The following is a 23,434-nucleotide window of genomic DNA, read 5'->3' as shown; positions in this document are numbered from 1 at the left end:
GACATACAGAATCTGAGACGTCCCCTACCCTAGGCCAACTGAATCACAGTGTGCATCTTAACAATATAGCCAGGTGATGTGTGTACACACTGAAGTTTAGAAGCACTGCTGCAGGTGAGCCTTTCTATCTGCCTTCCAATATGTAACTGGACACTGTGTTACAGGCAGCACACACTGACTGCATCACCCAGGCCTCACTCACTTCTTACTCCCGTGCCCTAAGTATATCCCTGCTACACATTCCTGCTATTAATCAATGTGGAAAATACTTTTGTCTCTTTCTACTCCTGAATATTTCTGAGTGGCTCTTTTCTCTCTGCCAGTGATGTCAGAGTGAGTGCAAATAAGAACACTCTTCTGAAAGGGATCCTGCTTTAGATGCTGATAGTGATAACTGATATTCTGCAGCAAAACTTTGGTTTTAAATACAGGCAGTCTCCAACTTAAGGCATTTCTTACATGCAACAGAGAATCTGAGTCTCAAATCTTCAACACCCCTTCCCCATTTTTGGCTCATCAATTCAGAAAACAGGAGAGTAACAAGTTACCCTCTAATGCAGAGATAAAGTAATAGGAGAAGGCTACAAACAGCTCTTCCCCAAGAGTAGTTACCCCCACTTAACACCAGCTACTATGTGGATGTATTTTTGACACCTCAAAGTTGTAGTTTTAAATTTATTTTCTTTGTCAATGGGTAAATGAAAACAACATAACAGATTAGCTAGAAAGGAATGATCAAATAGAACTGAATGGTACCATTGGTACTTTCAGTAACATCTGGAGAATTTGATAGTGAGCTATTCCCCCTAACCAGTACTTGTAACATTGTATTTGATGGGAAATAATGATTAGGTTCCAGACAACCAAGCTACAGCTAACTCTTGGAACATGAACTGTAGAGAAGTTGTAAACTGTCTCTGTATTTGTATCTGAATTTAATTTATACTGTACTTGCTCTAAACCACCAGTTTACAAAAGGAACTTAAGATATGGAAAGCACAACCCAAGAGTTTAGCAATGAATGAACAAATATTTCTTTCAGTGTTAATGATGGGTTTTTTTTTAATTTAGAAACAAGAATTTTAGATATAAAACCACAACACAGATGAGTGAGAATATTATCAAATGTATAAATACTACAAGTAATTTGATTCATGAATTACTGTACCAAATACAAAATAATCCATACTATACCAAATTTATAAACTGCACCAAAATAATTCCCAAAATTAATGATCATCAATTACAAAACTTAAAATGTAATCAGAATGTTTATGATAGAATTCATCATACATATATTTTTTAAATTTTTCTTTCTTTTTTTTTGGCCATGCCGTGTGGCATGCAGGATCTTAGTTCCCTGACCAGGGATCGAACCTGTGCCCCCTGCAGGAAGCACAGAGTCTTAACCACTGGAGCGCCAGGGAAGTCCCCATATCATATATTTTAAAACCTCTAAAGCTAAGCATACTTGCAAGAAGAATAAATCTCACCTAACTATGAATATATCTTATACATAATATATGAATGCTACAGGGTTTCTTCTCTAATATTTTTGTAACACAAGCAATGCATTAAATGATGCCAACTGCTTATTTCAATTTATATACCTGAAAATACACAAGGAAGCAATCGAGTTTTCGTTTACTAGAACCTCTGTCAAAGTACTGGCCACAGGTATCCAAAATAGTGCACACTAGTCTAATCCTGAAAAGGTGCTCGGGAGGGTCCAGTGAACTTGGAGAGCCATCAGGGTTAACACCAAATGAAGTAAAAGAATAAAGAGTTCTAAAAATAACAGCCGATTCCACCATTCGGTAATTATAAAGTTCCCCTAAGAACTTGGCACTGCTGATACGTCTCTGATTAAATTTAGGTTGATTAACCTAAAGGGGGAAGAAAAAAAAAAGCAGATTTCCATTAAAGAATAGCAATGTGTTTGAGAAGAGGTAAAATTCCCCTATGTCACTTGACAACATCACTCACTGAACAGAGAAAAAATAATGGGTTCTTTTCTTCCTTTCTAATAGGTAGTCACTTCTGTGTGTCCTTTCTCTAAGAAATGTCTACCATTAAAATGTTTTAATAAAAAGAACATGTTAAGTATTAAATTTAATATTAAGCTATTGTTAAATGAATTAATAGTTTATGAAACAGTTAAAATGTAATTCTCCCTATCAGCCCTCTGTAACTTATTTTCTCTGAAATCCATGAATTAAGGAAACAATAAGCATATAGAAAGAGGGAAATTCTTACAGAAATTCTTATCAAATGATTACCAATTCTCCTAATTAATAAAGTTATGAATTCCTGTAACACGAATGACAATAGTAACCAGGAAATAATAAAAATTTACTATACTCTTCTAAAATAAGCTTAACTGGACTTGAAGAAAAGGCAAAAAATACTTCAGCATTAGCCTGAGAGAAGACTAGGAAATCTGACACAACAGGGTTTATTAAGAAATCACTATCTTCAAAAAAGTAATAGTAAATGACACCATATGGGGAAAAGAGGGTTTTCAAATCCTTATTTTTCAGTAATAGGACTTTAAGGCTGTCTAAATTGTCCACAGATTCCAATTTGCTGCAGGTCTTTGTTACCTCCATTCCTAATCGAATATCTTCTAAAACTCCATCCACAACATGGATTCCGACATCCTCCTGGTAGAGCACTAGTCCTGCTAAGAGGTTGGCTACACAATGAATGCTGTTATATTTCACATTCCAGATGTTTATCATACAACAAATCACATAGTCTTTCACTTCTTGGTCCTGCCAAGGCAACTTTCGCATCTGTCTCAAAACCTAAATGAAGAGAATTTTGTTTAAATTACTAAGATAAGCACTAAGTAGTCCAAAATACCCTATAATACAAATATTTTATTATGATTGTACAGTCACAGAACTTTTGAAATGGAAAATACTTTAGAGATTCTCTACCAGCCTCTTCACTTTAGAGATAGGAAAAATAAGATTTTTCTAATTATTGGTAAAATTTATTCACATTTTCCCTTTATCTTTCCATAACGCCCTTAAATTTCCTAGAGTTTCCAGGACTTCAATCAAGCTAACAGTATACACTCATACTCAGGTCACTGAAAGAAATACCCAAGATTTAACAAAAATAATGTTTTCTTTTGTGCATGATTTGATGTAAATAACCTCAGACACTTCTTTTTATAAATGAAAAATTTCCAATAAGGAAATAAACCCAAGGTCAACTGGTTAAAAGATCCCTTAAGATAGAGGACACAGGACTTCCCTGGTGGTCCAGGGGTTAAGACTTTGCCTTCCAGTGCATGGGGTACAGGTTCGATCGCTGGACGGGGAGCTAAGATCCCACATGCCTCGAGGCCAAAAAACCAAAACATAAAACAGAAGCAATATTGTAACAAATTCAATAAAGACTTAAAAAAAAAAAATGGTCCACATCAAAAAAATCTTAAAAAAAAAAAATGGAGGCCACAACATCAAGACTGACATCACACAGTTTCCTTGGATGTAAAGGGGGGATGATAGGCACTTACTCCGTAAGTCTGGTCTAAGGGTTAGACAAGTTAAAGTGCGTGAAGTACGTAGGAATGTGTCTGGCGCATTACAAGCACCCCATAAAAGTTAGCTATTACTTTCAAAATCTCTACTGGTAATGAGATAATCAGCAGAGATCTAGTCATCATCAAGTTCTTTCCATTTTTATTCTGAAAGAAAATGGATACTGCTGGCAGAATGTAAAGTAGTCCTTTCATCACTACTCTATACCCACAATCCACCTTTCAAGCACTAAATATGTTCTCATATCAGCTTCAATGGAAATGTTAATGTCATCTCAAATGCATAAGCATTCCATACTTTTCAAACTTTTAGTCAATTCTAAAACAGCTTTCAAATCCTGTTGTTTTAAACAACTACTGTCTCTGGATCCCTGAAGGTGGCTTCAATTTTCAAAGTTGCGCTCATTCGTCATCACCTTCTACCCCGCCCACCCATGACACATGTATTATTATTCCATGCCTCTTATCCTCCCCATAGGTTTCCTCTGTCCAGAAGTTAATTTGCTTCAATCTTTTTCCTGAAAAGAAAAAAGTTCCATACCATGTTGTTTCAACTTGTAGAGTTGACCAAGAAATGTTTACTCAACATGTCTTACTTAAAAGTGAAGATTCTAACAAGGTAACTACAATAATTAAGGGTAACAGGTCGGTGGTTCTTAACCTTTTCTGGAAATTGACCCCTGCTGAGAATCTAAAGAAAGCTACAGACCCTCTTCTGGAAAAATACAGACAGGCCCAGAGATTCAAAATCATTAAGTTCCAGAGGATCACGGGCCTCTTAAAGCCTACTTAAGGTTAAGAACCCCTGTACTGAAAGCAAAATATTTAAAGGCAAATTCATTACAGAACATCAGAGACAAAGTAATAGTTTCAAATATACACACCGCATCAACATCAAATTTAGAAGAATTACCATTTTAATTAGAATAAGAAGTTACTATCATAAAAGGAAAATAAAACATATGTCCCATACATTATGTATCATCGTATGAATTCCTTCTTGTGATGACTTGTATGGAATCAATCATAATGGAACTTGGGATCTAATCCTACCTCTCCTAAACTCCACTGCTGGGACTTTAACAACTCTGCTTCAATTTCTCCATTTACAAAATGTGAATAATGCAAACTACTTATATTTCCTAACTATACTTTGTGGGGCACTGAAGCAATTGGTAAACAAGCTGATCTAGGAAAACTGAAATATATGTCCCTGACCTAAAACAATTTGGTGCAGGGCTAGAAAGAAAGTGCACTGCAATCAGTACTATTATCATTAGGACGAAAAAGAATTAATTTGGTTGAATGTTATATAAGCTTAGCACTACCACAAATCTCAAGTTGACTGCTGTTCTATGATTTCATTAAGATTTACCTTCTCAGTGGTAACCTTGGAGAGATCCTTGTACAAAAGTTTCCGGACATATTCCTGGAGAGGAGGACGTTTCTTTTTCACTGTTTTTTCAGCTGGAGGTGGGTTGCAGTAGTAATATGCATTCTCCACCATTGTGACATATCTTGCATCGAGATGCATGGCTTGTTTCTTTCTCATCATTTGTTCCTAAAATAAAAAGTCTAGTCAAAATACTTTCATTCTAAGGTTTCTTTCTTCCTAACTAAAGTTCTACTCTCAGTGATAAGATTTCAAGATAAAGGGCTAGAAAAGGGAAAAAACAATTACTAGGTATCTCTAAGAGTATGCAAGCATACTAATTGTTATATCACTAATCATGTTTTTAGAACAAATTAGTCCATAACTGCTTGGTCTTAGGCCTTGTCCAATAAAATACTCAGAGAACTCTGCTACAAATATAACTTGACTTATAACTCTGCCAAACTATATGAACTCTACGTAAAACAAGGCTTATATGCGAGTGACTGAAATTAAGGACCAACAATATAAATAAAGGGGTGAATGCCTCTGGCTGTTCCACACACAACAGCTGAGAATAACTTTACTCTGAGAGCCTGCGCCATCCAATGTTGTACCCGGTAAATCTGACATATCTCTACAGACAAGAAAACTAAAAGCCCCCAGTGTCACAACTTGTCCACAGCCCTCAGCATCAGCTCCAGGAGGTGATTAAAAACAGTCAATCATCATCTACTTCAGGATCCTCAACCTCAGCACTACTGACATTTTGGACGGGATAGTTCTTGGTCGGGGTGTGTGGGGGGAGGGTGCTCTGTGCACTGCAGGATGTTTTGCAGCAACATTCACCTCTACCCACTAGACACCAGTTGAGAACCACGGACTGACCAGTTGAAGATCTTCAAACAGTACTCCTAGTTCTTAAAACAGCACCACACTAAGTATTAAGATTACTGAATTTATTCAGCCATTCAACATTTTACTTGGCACTTACTATGTGCCAGGCACTATGCTAGGTGCTGGAAGTCACCAGTGAACAAGACGGACATGGCTCCTACCTTCATGAAGCCTAAGAGTCTGGCATAGGAAGACAGAATAAACAAGCCAACAAATAAACTAACAACCTTTTAAATACTAATTGTGAATAGTGTTATGAAGGAAAATAACAAGGCCCTAAGATGGAGAGTAATGAGAGCCCACTTTACTCAGGGTGGCTTAGGGACAGCCTCTCTGCAAAAGTGACATTTGAGTTGCGCTCTGAAGGATGACAAAAGGTTGAGAAGAGACACAGAGAGAGCACCTGAGGCAGAAGCAACGGCAAGACGAGAGGCAATGAGGAGAGAAGGCTCTGTTACAGGAACCACGTGAAGGCCAGCGTGGCGCCAGCACGGGATGGCGTGAGATCAGCTCTAAGGAGTGAGGAGAGGCTCGGTGGGACCAGATTCTGCAGACCGTGGTAACAATGCTGGATTTGAAGCCTGTAGAAAAGCACTGAAGAGCTTCCAGCAGGTGTCTGGACTGGGGTGGCAGGTGGTGGCAGGTGGAAGCAAGACTTCAAGCTTTGGAAAGAAGGCTGTGTCTGCAAGCTCAGGGAGGGCAGGGGCTGCAGCATGTTCACTGCTGTAAACCCAGCACGTAAAACAGTGCCTGGCCTAGCACATGGGAGGCTTGCAATTAATGTTTATTAATATACAAAGTAATGAATGAATTTTTAAAAACACATTCAAATCTTTCCCATGGTCTGCCTTTCCATACACGTAAAACCATCGTATACTGGGGGGAAATTCTGCTCTTTCATAAGTTCAATTATGGGTATACCAAGTTTCACAACTGTTTCTCTTGTCTATGAATCTGCTAAAGTATACAGGTTGTAGCCTAGCTCCTCTCCTGACATCTATTTTATAATTTGTGAATGCTTATTAAATGTTGACTCTTCCAGACAGAGAGAACAGTTCCATGTTTAACAGGGCTAGAGATAATGACCTCACCCTGTAAGTTCTTTGGACAAAACATAATGCAACACTTAACTTTTCATTTGTACATACATAACAGTTTTAAACCAAGACTAGTTTCAACCTGTTATGTAGACCACTTTAGAACCTTTTCCCCCAACACACACACCAAACAACTTTCTTTTTTCTTTTTTGATGTAGACCAATTTTAAAGTCTTTATTGAATTTGTTACAATATTGCTTCTGTTTTATATTTTGGTTGTTTTTGGTCTGGAGGCATGTGGGATCTTAGCTCCCACACCAGGGATGGAACCCACACCCCCTGCATTGGAAGGCGAAGTCTTAACCACTGGACCGCCCGGGAAGTCCCCACACCAAACTACTTTTAACATCAGCCAAGAATAATTTTAAATGCAAATCAGTTAAAAGGTTATGTGTGTTCCCAAACAAACATGGATATATTTTAGATCATCCCACAAGCGTTCGTGTGCTTCAAACCAAACTCTCCATCTCTTCCCTCCTCCTACGCCCTCATCTCTGTGACTGGCACCATCGTCCTCTCAGATGCTCATGCTGGAATCCGGGGTCTTATCTTAGGGCCCTTTCCCTTCCTCGTCCCTAGTATCTCACCATCACATCCCATCAGTTCTGCTTCCTAAAATTCTTCATACAGCCAGTTATTATTCCCCATCCCCCCATCCTTACCATTTCTTCATTGTTTTCCCTGTAGGTTTTGAAAACAGCCGTTTCACTGTTCTGTCTACCTCTGGCCTCAGCCACCTCAGTTATCTCCTCCACACCGATCTTTCTAAAACCATAAATCTGATCATACCTATCCTACCTGCTTAACATCCTTCAACAGCTACTCTCTACCACTGCGGGAAAACCCTCGTTCCTTAGCACAGTGATCACACTCGGGGCTGTGCCTACGTCTCCAGTCTTACCTGCAGCCTCTTGACTCAGTGTATCTCTCTTCTCTGCCTTTGAGACTCAGGTTAGTCTCTAAAATAAACACCATTTTTTCCAGGAAACCTTTCCTGACATACCAAGACTAGATTAAGCGCCTCTTCTATCTATACACATAATACCCTATGCTGACCCACAGTATTATATTGCATCCCCCTCCCTGTGTTCCAATTGTCCATCTGTCTGAGTTATTAGACTGCAAATTCCATGAGGGCAGGAACTATCTTTCTCACTTTTACATCCCAAGGGTCTGACAGAAGAGTCAGACTCAATAAACACTCAATAAACACTGGGAAGCTGTTAGGGAAGATCTCTCCTGACTCATTCAGTCTGGCTTAAGTACTCCCTCCACGAGCCCATAAAATCCTCGGCATACCTCTCTCTGTTAAAGCACTTAAACGCTACACTGGAATTAGCACTAGATATGGACCACTTTGAGGATGGCAACTATGTTTTGTTTCTTTGTACTAACCACCCCCAACCAGCCATAACATCCCTGCAGAACTGAGTTCAGTGCCTAACACATAGGAGGAGCCCCAAAAGCGTTATATGATAAACAAGGCTCCTATCCAGAAAGCAAGACAATCAATGATAAAGGCTAGCTGCTTTTGCTACAAGAGGGGGAAAGATCCGCTGAGCGAAGAAAACCGGACGGGCAGGAAGAACTTTGGTTTCCAGCAATGGGATAAGCATCCACACCACCACAACTAGTAAACTTTCCCTAGCAAAAAGTAAACATAGAGGGTTCAATATTACAAATATAGACATTTTTAAAACCTAAGCTTTCTTGGCATCTCTATTACATTTTCATATGCAGTGTCTCATTTAACCTTACCAGCTTGAGCCAAAGAGGAGGAAGAATTTTTTCTGTGTTACAATAAAAATTTGAACTTGGAATGACTATTATATGAATAAGCCTAGAGAAAATGTGGATATAAAGTCCATGTGATGGCCTTCACATTAATATTTTTGTTTACTAGAAATAAATTCCCATGTTTTTTTCATTTTAAATATTGCCAGAGAAGTATTCAAGCTTACAACTAGATTCTAAAAAATAACACACCTAGAGAAAACGACACAATCAACACGTCCGTAAAAGCAACACTGATGTAATGACAGTCTCTTCCCGGGGAGTCCTAAACCAGGGCTAACACTGACACCCTCCCCCACCACACTCTCTCCCCTGCAAAGGCTGCAGTCGAATGCATGGGTATTACCAATAAGCGTATTAACTTAATTGCTTAATAAACTTGATGGCCATGCTGGCATCCTAATTAGCTTAAGAAATATCTTCTCCCCCCAAGTTAATTTTTCAAGCTTATGTTTTATGTTTCCCAATTTAAAAAATTTAAGCTTTATAATTTATGTGCTTATGGCACAGTAACGATGTACCAAGAACACCCACAAAGAGGGCTCTAACACAATAGTATTTAGAGTACCTGCTCCTCTGCATCATTTGTAAAAAGTTATCTGGAGCTGAATTTAATCCCCCTTTACAATAGTGTGAACTCACTGGCAGTCAAATGAGAAAAATTCCTACAGCTCTCCAGGAACGGCTGGAGTTCTAGTTTAGGTAGAAGTGTTAAAATGGCAGAGCAAGATAAAAGGCACTCGTCAAAATTTTTAACCCCTGGAGTAAATCAAGAACCTCAACCTCTTGCTAGGATCCTCAAGCCCTTACCAAAAGTACACTGGTCCTCAGATGAGATTCTGGAGATCTGAAAAGAAATCTTCCACATGTTTCTAGTAGGGTACATGCCATTTCAATATGGTGATGGGAAAAGTCTGATAGAAGCATCTGTAAAAATAATAATGATGAAAAACCACAAAGACAACATTTCAATCCTATTAGAGAAAGAAAACATTATGCACCTAATGTGTGCAACAAGTTTTAAAATGTCACTGTAAAAAGAAGAAAAGCTAAACACAACATTGTAAATCAACTATAATTCAATTTAAAAAAAAAACCCAGTCTACTTTAGATGCCAAGCTTCATCACTGGGTATCTTTGTGTTAGGCCATAGAATTTTATCTAAAAACTTCAGGATATTTAATGTCGTTCCTTTTAGATAGATATATGAAAACTAATTTATCAAAGCCCGTTTTATATTTATCAGGAGATGCTATGTATTTAAGCAAATGCCACAGACATAGCTAACATTTTCTAAATAGCTTTTTGGTTTTGGTTTATATGACATTTACCTTTAAACTTCTGACAACAAAAGCCTTACTGTATGAAATTTACAAACACATTACCACATTTTACTATTTATCCCCCCAATATTTTTCTGTGCACATTTTCTAAGCCAAAAAAGATTTACACATATCATTTAATAATTTGGTTTTCTTGGGCTAACATGAGTATTTTTCCATGTCCTTATTATCCTTCTATGGCATGATTTAAAGGGTGCATAGTACTTATAATATGAACTATACTAAAACTTAACTGATTCTTATTTATGGGACATCCAAATTGTTTACAATTTTTTGCTACTATAAACAATGCTGTGACATTCTTGCAGATAAATTTGTGCACGTTTATGATTATTTCCTTAAAACAAATGTACAGAAATGAACCTGTGTCAAATAAATGTATATTTTTCCTATATATATCAGTAATTAATATAAAGAAATATACTAATATGTCTAAGTTGTTCATGGCATGACTCCTTTCAATGACAGCGTTGAAAAAACTTTCACAACCTCTCTTAAAGTGCTGTCCAAAGTTCCCCTAACGTACTTTGTAGTCTCCTGAGATGCTCCAAGTAGGTTTAGGAGACTTAACCCCTTGAATATTTACGACGATTATTAATATTTTAAATACTCTTAAGAAATCATGCAGTAAAGAAAGTTGTTTAACTCAGGGTTTTCCAAATGCATTTGAACCCATGAGAACCATTTTGTGTGACATACCTAGTGATATCTTAAAGAAATCAACTTGATAAAAAATTTGTTATTGTTAGTAATGACCAATTCCAAATGTAGAAGAATTATTTCATCTATGCTGCATCTGCTTTACCACACGTAACTAGTTAGTTACTAATGAATTTCTACCTTAATTCTATTGTGGACAAAAAAAAATAATCTGAATAATTTCAATTTTTTTGAACTTGCTGAGACTTTCTTTTTGGTTGATTTTGGTAAATCATCCATGTGCATTTGAAGAGGTTATAAATTCTGATCCAGTTGAGTATAGTGTCAATTAGATTAAGGTTGTTAACTGTGTTGTTCAATCCTGAATACACTTACTAATGTTGTCTGCCTATGCTTTCAGCTACTAAAAGGTGTTTTCAAGTCTCTCACTGTAATTGTGGATTTACTTCTCTTTCCTTGTCGATTTTTTGCTTTATGTATTCTAAAAATACAGTACTGGATGCATACTGATTCAGGAAGGTAACACACTTTCCTATTCAAAGGACCTCATCATCATTATGAACTATGTTTCTTTATTTCTAATAATGCTTTGTGCCTTAAAGCCTACTTTGTCTGATAATAATAAAACCAGGTGCTTTTATTTATTTATTTATTCTTAGTGCTTCCATGGTCTATTTCCCCCATCTTTTTATTTTAGGCTTCCTGGTGTTAATATTTAAGGGCATCTTCCTTGTAGTCAGCATATAATGTTGTTGTTTTAATCAAGTCTTACATTTGTAAGGCTTTTAATTAATGTATTTTGTCCTTCTACATTTCATGCAATTACTGTTATACTTGTATTTGTATCTACCATCTTATTATTTGTTCTCTATTTTGTTCATCTCTTTATTGTTCCTTTTTACTCCTTGTCTTCCTGTAGATTAATCAAATATTTCTTAATTACATCATTTCCCAGCATTTATAAACTGAAGCATTAAAACTTTAGATGTGTCTGTTAAAAAATATTTCAAATGATTCACCACTAACCTTCAAACAATGCAGCGTATCATTTTTTGTGAACATCTTAAACTTAGTGAGTTCTCCAATAAAACGAACAGTTTTGTTCTTTGTTTCAATATTGATCTGGTCCTTTTTTCGTACCTACAAATTAAGAGAAGAGACATTGCTTAAATAATTAACACTTTGAAATCTGTGATAAGAATTGTTATTTTAATAAGACTGAATTCACTCTAGATATTTTAAATAAATTTGGGCATAATTTCTTGCCATATTCAAATTATCTTAAGTTAAAGCAAAATAAGCTCTGTGGAACACCAGTGCCAGGACATGCTTTGCAAAACTGTTTCATGGTCAAATAATTTCGGGAAACAATGCATTTCATCAGCCTTAAGAGGCTCTCAAATAAAGAAACCTGTTTAACTTAATTTAATTCAATGTTTCTCAAATTTATTTGGCAATATAACCCCTCTTTTGAAAAGGTAACAACGACTAGTTTGTTAAATTAATATTATAAGGAATACACTTTAGGAAATGCTGCTTTAAAAGTAATAAACACCAAGAGCTCACTTAAGCAAAAATATTAAGGCTCAGTTAGTGTATTATAATTATGAACTATATACATTTTTTATTGTAAATTCATTAGTACAATGAAATTTCCAATACAATCACTATTTTTTATCAACAGTCACAGTCGTATATCAAAGTTCAAATCCTTTGCAAATATAAGCCCTCTACTTAGGCACACATTTCAAGCAATATTGAACATAACAAAATCCTATTACAACAGTACCATGTGAACAGACACGTCACGATAAATGTAATTGGATTTAACCTCAGAATTACATTTTCACCAGAAAACCAAACCTGTAGTCTAGAAGCCTTTTCTGTGAAAAACAATAACAATAATACGGTAGTGCTTTGAACTAGTTTAGTGTTCCTTATTTTTTCAGAGTACTATCCTATCTTATTTGTTCCACATAACAACACCCTGAGAAAGGAGCAAAAGCTGTATAATTCTGATTTAATAGTTAAAACAACAACAGAAGAAGAACACAAAGCTGTCAAATGACCTGACCAAGGATCAGTACCAAAACCCCAGACTCCAAACTTGTACTTGAGAATTCCACTGCTCTATCATGTGCTGGGATTCAAAATAAGTCCAAACCTCACCCGCACCTGGACAATTAGTAACAATCTTTTACGTAAGTATTAAACTTCTATATAGACAGCTTACAATTAATGGAATTTATCATCTTCCTTTTTAAGGACCTACTTTCTATAGCAAACAGAGGTAGGTGTTTAGACTTTTTAGATTTTCAGTGATAATTTTTGAACAAAACCATGCTTACTCACTTAAATCAGAGGAAATTAGAAAATCACTATAACTATATTTAATCTAAAGCATCAATAAAACTGCAACTAAAAATAAAATCACAAGAACTCAACTTACAGAACTTTAATCACGTCATTCAAGCATACAAAATAGCTTTGAGATTAGAGACAAACAGAAAAAACTAGAACTAGACTCTACTTTAATTAGTCTATTAAACAAAGTAATATAGAATAAATTTGACTATTTATTCTAGCCTTGCAATTTAGCCTTCATAAAGGTGTTTTCACAAATAGGTGTTTGATAACTACTGCATACAAAAAGCTCCTCTTGGGACTTCCCTGGTGGCACAGTGGTTAAGAATCTGCCTGTCAATGCAGGGGACATGGGTTCGAGCCCTGGTCCGGGAAGATCCCACATGCCGAGGAGCAACTAAGACCGTGCGCCACAACTACTGAGCCTGCGCTCTAGAGCCCACGAGCCACAACTACTGAAGCCCGCACGCCTAGAGCCCATGCTCCACAACAAGAGAAGCCACCGCAATGAGAAGCCCACGCACCACAACGAAGAGTAGACCCCGCTCGCCGCAACTAGAGACAGCCCGCGTGCAGCAACGAAGATCCAAGGCACCCAAAAATAAATAAATAAATTTATATATTTAAAAAAAGCTCCTCTTTTAATTTATCTTATTTTGTGAACTCCAAGGCAAGTTTCACCTACACTCTAGATTAAGAGGGTAGACTCTGGACCAGATCTGCTAGGTTTAATTCCCAGCTTTATCACTTACTGTTACTTAAACTCTGTGCCTCAATTTCCTCATCTGTAAAATGGAACTAATGAAAGTAACCTATATCATACAGTTATGAGTCTTAATTAAGTGAACTGATACATACAAAGCACAATCAATAGTGACTTAGACCACAAAGAGTTCACTAAGTATTAGCCATTATTAATATTATCCACATTTGTACATTGTATCACTAATACATTGACACAAAATCAATGTTCACTGAGTGAACAAATTAATGAAAATGCTTAATGTTTATATACATATTGCAGTGACGTGAAAGACTAAAAGATCTACAGTCACAACACCTGAGGTCCTGTGGTCATTTCATGCCATTTGGGGTGGGGGAAGGGGTATATAATCTTGAACAATTCATATAAAACTCCCTGAACCTACTGGCTCACTTGGTAAAATAAGGATAAAAACAAGGATGATGATGATGGGGCAGTAATGATGATAACTATACTTCACTTGATACTAAGCAATTAACGTCTAGGACAAAAGAGTATACAAACTTTAAAATGATGCTTGAGAAGTGTTTTAAATGATGCTGTAAAATACTTCTGAGTGAGAAATAAAAGTGGGAAATTGTACATAAAATACAAAAGCATCCATCAAAAACTACAGAAGAAAAAAAGTAAAGAAAACATACTAAAATATTAACAAGGTTTGCTTTAAGTGATGATATTATGAGGTTCCCCCTCCTTTCTTTCTTCTTTATATATTTTCTAAATCACCCACACTGAGCATGTATTTCTTTTACAGTTAAAGAAATGTAGAAATAGAAAAAGTATAAAGAAACATTTGAAAAATGATATACTGAAGGCTGAATCTTTAGAGGGAGTAGGGATGGGAAATACATATACATGTTTTTAAAAATCTCCCTGGGTGATTCTGGATGCACAAGCTCTTAACAACTGTGCTGTGGAGATCATACAATTTAAGTATTACTGAGCATCACAGTTTACAAAACACATAACATAGTGTATCATTCACAATTATTCCTAAATATTATTGAGGTTAAGGAGGTACAATCTAACTAACATGACAAGATTGTAGAATTTTTCAATGAAGTATTAGAAATCAATTATCTCACTCCCTCATTTTCAGATGAAAAAAACTGAAGGCTTTTCAAAAGACTGTGACATACAAAACAGACTTATTCTGACTTCTCATTTAATATTTTCCAATCTCATTTGTTGACTCTTTAGGATCAAATGGTATGTCAAACACTTCTGCAAAAGTAAATACAGATGAATTAACAATGTAAAATTTTCTATATATTTTTAGTTCAATAATGTCTCAGATTTTACTTACATAATCAAATTTAGCAAAAATGCTGCTTACAACTCATTTATTAATAACAGCTGGAATTGAGATTACTCAAATAACTAAATTCATACACATTAATAAAAACTCTTCAGATATGTCAAGATACAAAAGTAAAAATTTCCAAAGCCTATCATTCATTATTCCCCTGGAGGAAGAACCCTTTGCCCCAAACCGGCCCCTCTATAACTTCACCCAAATATTATATTTTCTGTCCTCCATAATTTGCTCATTTTGTTTTACATAAACATTCAATCATTCAACTAATTTTTTGGAAAATCCACTACACTCTAAACACTAAGTAGGCACTGGGTTTATAAATAAGTAAATTTGCCTTCAAAGAAACTTATTTATTTTATTCTAGGGACCACTGATCTCCAAATAGGGAGGGCAAGACTCTTGATCTACTGGGGTGTGGGGAAAAAGAAATGTTGAAACATCTAGTTATGTTTTTGTTTTTTATCTCATACTTTTAAAGTTATTTTTGTATGTTTTATGATATACATAAAATATCTGGTAGAATTACAAATGCATATAATTTATAAATAAATATGCCTATACTGGGATATGTGGTCAACTTATTTTACCAACAGAGAGGCTTGATCAAAAAAGTTAGAAGATCACTGATTTCAAAAATGTCCATCAGTGAGGGTGATATGGCTATATTTAAATAAAAGTTGTCTTCTCCATTATTAAAGAAGTAGGCCTTGCTAAAAATGTGAAGGACACAGAAAACTAGAAAGGAAAAAAATTTCGCAGAACCCCACTATCCAAAGACAGCCACTGGTAGCATACTGATATACAATTTTTTCTAGTCTTTACTTGCCAAGAATTTTAACATAACTATAAACTTATTATGGGTAAGATTTTAGAGCTTGCTTTTTTTCCCCTTAAAAAAAGCACTTTCGTAGAGAATGGACTTGAGGACACGGGGAGGGGGAAGGGTCAGCTGGGATGAAGTGAGAGAGTGGCATGGACATATATATATACACTACCAAATGTAAAATAGCTAGCTAGTGGGAAGCAGCTGCATAGCACAGGGAGATCAGCTCAGTGCTTTCTGACCACCTAGAGGGGTGGGATAGGAAGGATGGGGGGAGACGCAAGAGGGAGGAGATATGGGGATATATGTATATGTGTAGCTGATTCTCTTTGTTATAAAGCAGAAACTAACATACCACTGTAAAGCAATTATACTCCAATAAAAATGTTTTTAAAAAAAAGCACTTTCTCTATGATTTGAAAACTTTTTGGTAAACAAGACTTTCAATGGTTCTATATCATTTCAGTATTATGATTATATGACCATTTTCTTAATCCACTGTTGGACTTCTAGGTTAGTTTCCTTTTTTTCCCTATTACAATTCATGATGTGAATAAAGCTTTGTGGGGTACTTAGAATTGTTTTTACTTGGGACAGATTCCCAGAGTTGTCCACTGTATGAATGCCTCTAAGGATCTTGAAACATGCTGCCAAATTCCTTCTCCAAATTCCAATCTCAAGTATATGTGATGGTTTCTCATTGTTATTACCTTCACTAACCTGTTAGTCAAATTAGCAAATCCGTTGCTTTAACTAGAATTTCTCTACCAGGTGAGATTTCATACTGTTTTGCTAACCAGCGTTATTTCTCAGGTGAGGTTCTTAAGCACGGGACAAATAGGATCAATTGTGACAATATGTTGGAGCTGGATAGAAGCCAGAGATGGGAAACCTGGTGAAACAGCTATTCTCCTAATTCAAGCTACAGAGAGTGAAAGACAGCAGCACTGGGAATGAAGGAGAGACGCTAGCCTTGAGGAGGTGTTTTAGCAGATATATCAATAGAATTTGGCAAATTTGGCTCCCAAATGTCAGAGGGGTGAAAGTAGATGTACTTCCCTCAGTGATTAGATAAAATATATTGCAAATTTATAGGGAGAATATAGAAGCTGGTATAAGAAAGTGAAGGATAAAGACATTTTTGAGAAGAAAATGAGTTTTATGGATGTATTTAGCCAAAAGTACATGAGAACTTATTAAGCACCAGGAGAGAGGTTCTGGCAAGAGATATATACGTGAGGCTGCTGGGAAATAGATGCCACCTGAACCCCAGGTAAACTGTATTCCATCATAAAGGAGGGTGAAGGAAGAAAGTCTGGGGAAGGAACACCAACATATAAACTCAGCTGGAAAAAAGAGCAAAGGATATTGAGGAGAGCAGTCATAAGTGAGAAGCAGGAGAGAGTGGTGGTAGAGAAGAGGTAATTATTATTATAATGACATCTGTGTGATGAGCTTTATATGAATTATCTCGTTTAATCAGTAAGAACAATCACATTTAAAAAGATACAAATTGGGACTTCCCTGGTGGTGCAGTGAAGAAGAATCCGCCTGCCAATGCAGGGGACACAAGTTCGAGCCCTGGTCCGGGAAGATCCCACATGCCACTGAGCAACTAAGCCCATGCACCACAACTACTGAGCCTGTACTCTAGAGCCCGCGAGCCACAACTACCGAGCCCACGTGCCACAACTACTGAAGCCCTCGCGCCTAGAGCCTGTGCTCCGCAACAAGAGAAGCCACTGCAATGAGAAGCCCGCGCACCGCAACGAAGAGCAGCCCCCGCTCGCCGCAACTAGAGAAAGCCCACGCGCAGCAACGAAGACCCAATGCAGCCAAAAACAAATAAATAAATAAATTTATTAAAATACAAATTATCCCACTTAACAAGCCAGGAAATCGAGGTATGGAGCACTTAAGTAACTTGGCCAAAGTTACAATGCTAGTATGTGGTAGAGTCAGAATGAGTTTCCTAAAAGGCAGGGGAGTCCAGCAATTCAGAATCTGCAGGACATCAACTAGGATGAGGCAATCAGGAGGACACTGGTGGTTTCTGCCAGGGCGCTATGATGGTAAAACAAAGGGTAAACGTCAGAAGTGCAAGAGACACGTATACTCTACAACATCAAACAAGAAGGAAATGAAAGAGGATGGGAGGAGAGGTGCAGTTGAGGAAAGTTTTCCTGTTTTCACTTTAAGGATGGGAGAGTGTTGAGCACATTTATTGCCTGATAAAAAGTCAATGGCAAAGTCTGCAGATTTGAGGGTGGGAAAGGCTAGACCCTGGAGGAAGCAGAGGTGATCGATGACATCAAGTGCCCTCTCTTCTCTCCCCTGAGAACAGCAATTCCCAAATATACTCTGGAATCCTGATACTCTTCTAGTTGTAATGAAACCTTACAACAATAACAAAAATGCCAATTCCCTCAACTCTCACCCCAATTTTCAAAGATGGGATGGGAAGTACACATGAACAGAATTTTCTTAATTTTAGGTTTCTCACCAAAAGCACTAATTATGCTTGGTCCAGCAACTCATGTTTTGTTTGACTGTAGCTTTGGTGGAGGGGTGTACAGATGTAACTCATATAATGCAGTCATACTGCCTGCTAGTAAAACAGTGTCTTGTCTGTATCTGTATGATGGGATTAAAATACCAACAATATGACTTCAGACGCATCTGCCCCCGAACTAGCAGCATGTAAACAGTGCGTCTTTTGAGTGACTGTATATTCAGCCCCTTCCAGAAGGCTCACAGTGCTCATTACCCTATTAAAGCTTTAAGAATTCTTACCATAAAACAAAAGCAAAACGGTTTAACTTCCTGGATCTCAGTGTTTCCAAACTTCTCTAGACACAGAAACCTGTCCTTGATTAATATTATCTATGAAAGTCTGAAACACAAAAAAGCTGGCCCAGAAAAATCTTACCCACAAATCTCATACTAACAAATTAACACCCATGGCAAGAAGCCTTTAGAGGCCATTCCACCCCTCACACAGACTTTTGCTTTCTCTGGACTCAAGGCACTGACTCTCCAACAATTCATTTGGCAATTAAGCATGCACTTCCTTATAATATCAAATTTATTTAGGGTTTAAATTTTTATTTCACTCTTGCTTTTATGAGTATTTATGCCTTATCTTCCCAATTACATCATGAGATTCCTGACCTCAGGAATTATGTCTGTTCTGGTGCTCAGCCATACTACCGATTTGTGTATAGCTAGTGCAATGAAATGCATATTGAGCAGAGCAAACATTTATTTGCATTCCAAGCAACTTGCTATATAAAGCTAAATTTTACAAACACAATTTTTCCATGGGCATACATGAACACTTGCGTTTCATGTCTTTTCAAATTCTACCAATGTTCACTTTCAGTCACCGCTAAGGTATCCTTTTACTCCTTTCAAGCCTGTATCCACAAGATGGTGGGGTAACATGGGTTTGGGAGAACCACTCATGGGCACTCTATTAAGAATCTTTCTTCAAGCTAAAGATTCTTAAGGCAAGAATCAATAAAAACATGGTCTATGACAGCACTCACTGAGATCAGAGCATTTACGCAACTTCATGTGCCCCAAACGTTGGACCCCCAACACCTAAATAGGCATCCTACAGGCACTGTGTGCCCTGACTTGTCATGGCCAATCCTACATTTCTTCTGGGAACACCAATGAGGCCTGCTGGCTCTCTTGACCTTGGAGAATGTTTTTACTTTACAAAAGCAAGAAGTGCAGAACCTACAATGGGAAAACAAGGTAGCAGCAAGAGCTCATCTCCAAATTGGAATAGCATTTATCAATTTCAAGCTTTGTTGAGTAGATTTACATTTTAAAAATTTAGAAGTCCATACATTCTGAACTGTTATACCACTATCAAGTTTCAAAATGTGCTTACCAATAAAATAATATTTTTAAACTAAAGAATCCTCACTCATAAGTGTGTATATATATATATATTACAAAATAAATGCTTAAATACATACATGAAATCTGAAATCCCCCCTCAGCATGGAACAAAGATCCTCTGCTACATCAGACATGCAGGGATGCAATGTAGCAACCAATCTTGCATAAAATGGTAGCAAATCCAACCTGCAAAAGTTATATGTGATATGTGTAAAAGGAAAGGCATACCAGAAATAACTCATTTTAAAATTTAAACTTTCTCAGATATATTCACACATTAAATGATTATAAAAACTAATAATAATCATACAGACATGCCTATGTATTGCCATCATAATGAAGTATTTGGAAATTCAATTTGCCTTGTGAAAGTTTATTAATAATCTGGTATTTTCCATTCAGTACATTTACTGCACATCTGCAATTTTCATCAAGTACTCAATTTTGATAAAATATGAAATACCAAGCAAAGAAAACATGGCTTAAAGTTTTAATCACATAATTACTGAGTAAATAAACAAAGATAACTTAAACAGTATAAAACAATCCTTTTAAATCATTTCCTTCATTTATCCATGGATAAGTTATTTCAAAACCTCAATGTAAAGTAAAAGGGTAACCAATAACCAAAAGGGTATCTAAGAAGTCAAAAAAAAAAAAAAAATCACAAAGCCCACACACTAACTTATTCTACCCATTATAGAACCCACTCAGATTCTCACACGGGGCTTCTCGATTCTTACTCAGGACAGTAAACGCAAATCTGCATTTCCTCATGCTGCTGTCCCCTTTCATCATCAGAGCACTTTCTCATCAAATTTGGATGCAACTCCAGATTCCAGCACTCCAGGCAGCCACTACTAATCAGATTCAACACGCAAGCTAAAAATTTATTTTCCATTCCTGCCACAGACATTATTTTATAAAACTTGATTATCCAATAATTCAACACTCAGCAGACCAGACTCTGAAGATGAGAAGCCGTGAGGAACTAATAAAAGCAGTTGCACTGACAGCAGCAAGTAATGAGAGCTGACAGGGAGGAAGTAAGCAAAAAACTAGAAAAATTCAAAGCAAGAGCTCAAAAACTATGACAACCCGAAGCCATTTAGAACAGACAAATAATTCTACAAGTCTTACATATCCCTGAATATATCACTATACTACAGAACATGAAAATGGTGTGATCATCAGAGAAAACTCTGCCTACCATGAAAGGCTGAGAATTAGACCTGGAAAACTCAGAAGGGACATAGTGAAGGAAGGAAGAATGGACATAAATTTGAAAGGTGGAGTCAAGGAGAGGAAAGGGCTCAAATTCATGCCTAAGGAGCCTCAAAAACTTTGTATTCCTCTTTGACCATTATAATTTCCTTTAAAACTTATCACGTATTTCTTCTTACCAATGTGCCAGGCCCTGTCCTAGGCATCCAATATCCATTATTTATCTTGTTGATCCTAATAACCACCCCATCAGGTAGACATTATAACCACCATTTCAGAAATAAGACTACAGAGGTTGAGAGAAGTCAAGAATATGGTGGCTCTGTAAAAGTACCTCAAAAAATTTTAAATGCATTATACCCTTCTTTAAAGAAATGAGAAGTACAGTCCGTTATGTAAAGAGCTGAATCAAAACATTTAGTGTTAAGCTTTATTTTAAATGTTTCTTTAAATTATTTTAAAAGTTTTATCAATTGAAGGTTAAGTTCCTGTCACACAGAAAATGCACACATGTGGGTCACATTACTCCTTGCTGATGTTACAAAAAAGAGGTATCCTGTAAGACACTCTCACAAATATGTAATAACTTTCCTAACGTCTGCTAGTGCAGGAAAAAAAAAAAGCCTAGGGCAACTGCACACGTAATTTTCATGCATAATAGATGGATTCATACTAACACCAAATTTACTTTCTAAATTTTCAAACTTTAGTTAATTATATTTTAATATATTATTATATTTTAGTTGGAACATTAGCTTTTCCATATCCACTTTAGCAACAAATACTTTTTTTCTCAGTTCATGATCAATTACAAATATAGAACTTTAAACCTATGCCCCAGGTTCTACCCCTCCCAACTGCCACAACTACAGGTCAGAAAAATAAGACTCAAGAGTTGAGGTCATGGGATAACAAAGAGTAATGCATTGGGAGTCGGGAGGCTCAGGTTCTAATTCTCTCAAACAGCACTCTGTGACCTCATGAATTGACCTGACCTCATCTCCTACTATTCTGTCCAGTCTCACCAGACCCCCAGTAATCCTCAGAGCTTCAGCACTGGCTCTTCTCAGTAGCTGGAGTCTGCTTTCCCCAAATATCTCCACCACTTACTCCCTCACAAAGGTCAAGTCTTAGTTCCAATGACACCCCCTCCATGAGACCCATTCTGAATACACCATTGAAACTGCAAATCCATCCCACCCCTAGCCCCTTACCCTGCACTATTATTTTTTTAAATAGAGTTTATCACCTTCTAATGTATATAATTTACTTACTTGTTCATAGGTGCTTGATAGATATTTCTTAGATACTGCCAGCTTTTATTCTAAAATATTCTTCATATTAATGAAGTATCATCCAATTTTTATAAGAATAATATTAAATTTGATCAAGTTTTATATTTTATCAAACAAGCACTAGTTTATCAAATATCTTTTTTTAAAATTAATTAATTAATTTATTTATTTTTGGCTGAGTTGGGTCTTTGTTTCTGCGCGCGGGCTTCCCCTAGTTGCAGTGAGCGGGGGCTACTCTTTGTTGTGGTGCACGGGCTCTAGGCACGCAGGCTTCAGTAGTTGTGGCTGGCGGGCTCTAGAGCGCAGGCTCAGTAGTTGTGGCACACGGGCTTAGCTGCTGCTCAGCATGTGGGATCTTCCAGGACCAGGGCTCGAATCCGTGTCCCCTGCATTGGCAGGCGGATTCTTAACCACTGCGCCACCAGGGAAGCCCTATCAAATATCTTTTATGCAGTCAATGGGATAATCATATAGTTTATTTTCCCTACTGCTGTTACATATATTAATAAGTTTCCTGTTTAAAGTAGCTTTTCATTCCTAAGATCAATCCTCTTTGATCATGCTGGATGTTTGTTTTTAATATACTATTAAATATAATTTGTTAGTGTTTTACTTAGAATTTTTATATCGACATTAGAAAGTGAGACTGGTCCACACTTTTAACATCCTCGCTCTTTTTTTTGTTAGGATTTTGCCTATTTCTTCATATTATGAAATGGGAAGTTCTCCTTCCTATGCTCTGGAAAAAACGATACAGCAAAGAAATTACTCTGATAACTTTTTACATTTTCTTCCATAATCACTGGTCTATTTAATTTTGTCTTGATTGAATCAATTTTGAAAATGTGTATTTTTTCCAAAAAAATTACTTGTTTCACTGAGGTTTTCAAGTGGTTTTTTTAAACTTCTAGTATATCATCTGGCTTATTCTTAAACTTTTTAATGTTTTCTTTATATTTTCTAAATGGTTCTCTACCTGGATTTTTTTTTTAAGAATTAGCTCCTGAGTTTACAAAAT

The 23,434-nt window shown here is 36.6% G+C and overlaps 1 protein-coding gene across 2 annotated transcripts in view; it reads right to left on the bottom strand.

Annotated features, from left to right (window-relative positions):
- UPF2 (UPF2 regulator of nonsense mediated mRNA decay) overlaps positions 1 to 23,434 on the bottom strand; it is a 92,071-nt gene that overhangs the window by 30,950 nt on the left and 37,687 nt on the right. For both annotated transcript variants that reach the window (XM_057543488.1, XM_057543489.1), the window contains exons 9-14: positions 19,975 to 20,083; positions 11,744 to 11,857; positions 9,525 to 9,641; positions 4,929 to 5,114; positions 2,604 to 2,807; positions 1,611 to 1,886 (exon numbers count right to left, since the gene is read on the bottom strand). In XM_057543488.1, the coding sequence (XP_057399471.1) occupies positions 1,611 to 1,886; positions 2,604 to 2,807; positions 4,929 to 5,114; positions 9,525 to 9,641; positions 11,744 to 11,857; positions 19,975 to 20,083 (1,006 nt within the window). The remainder of the gene's footprint in view (positions 1 to 1,610; positions 1,887 to 2,603; positions 2,808 to 4,928; positions 5,115 to 9,524; positions 9,642 to 11,743; positions 11,858 to 19,974; positions 20,084 to 23,434) is intronic.

The sequence above is a fragment of the Balaenoptera acutorostrata genome, chromosome 3 (genome assembly GCF_949987535.1).
Source record: "Balaenoptera acutorostrata chromosome 3, mBalAcu1.1, whole genome shotgun sequence".
NCBI lineage: Eukaryota > Metazoa > Chordata > Mammalia > Artiodactyla > Balaenopteridae > Balaenoptera > Balaenoptera acutorostrata.
Note: the sequence above shows the minus strand (reverse complement) of the source record. Positions and strands in the feature narration are given on the sequence as shown.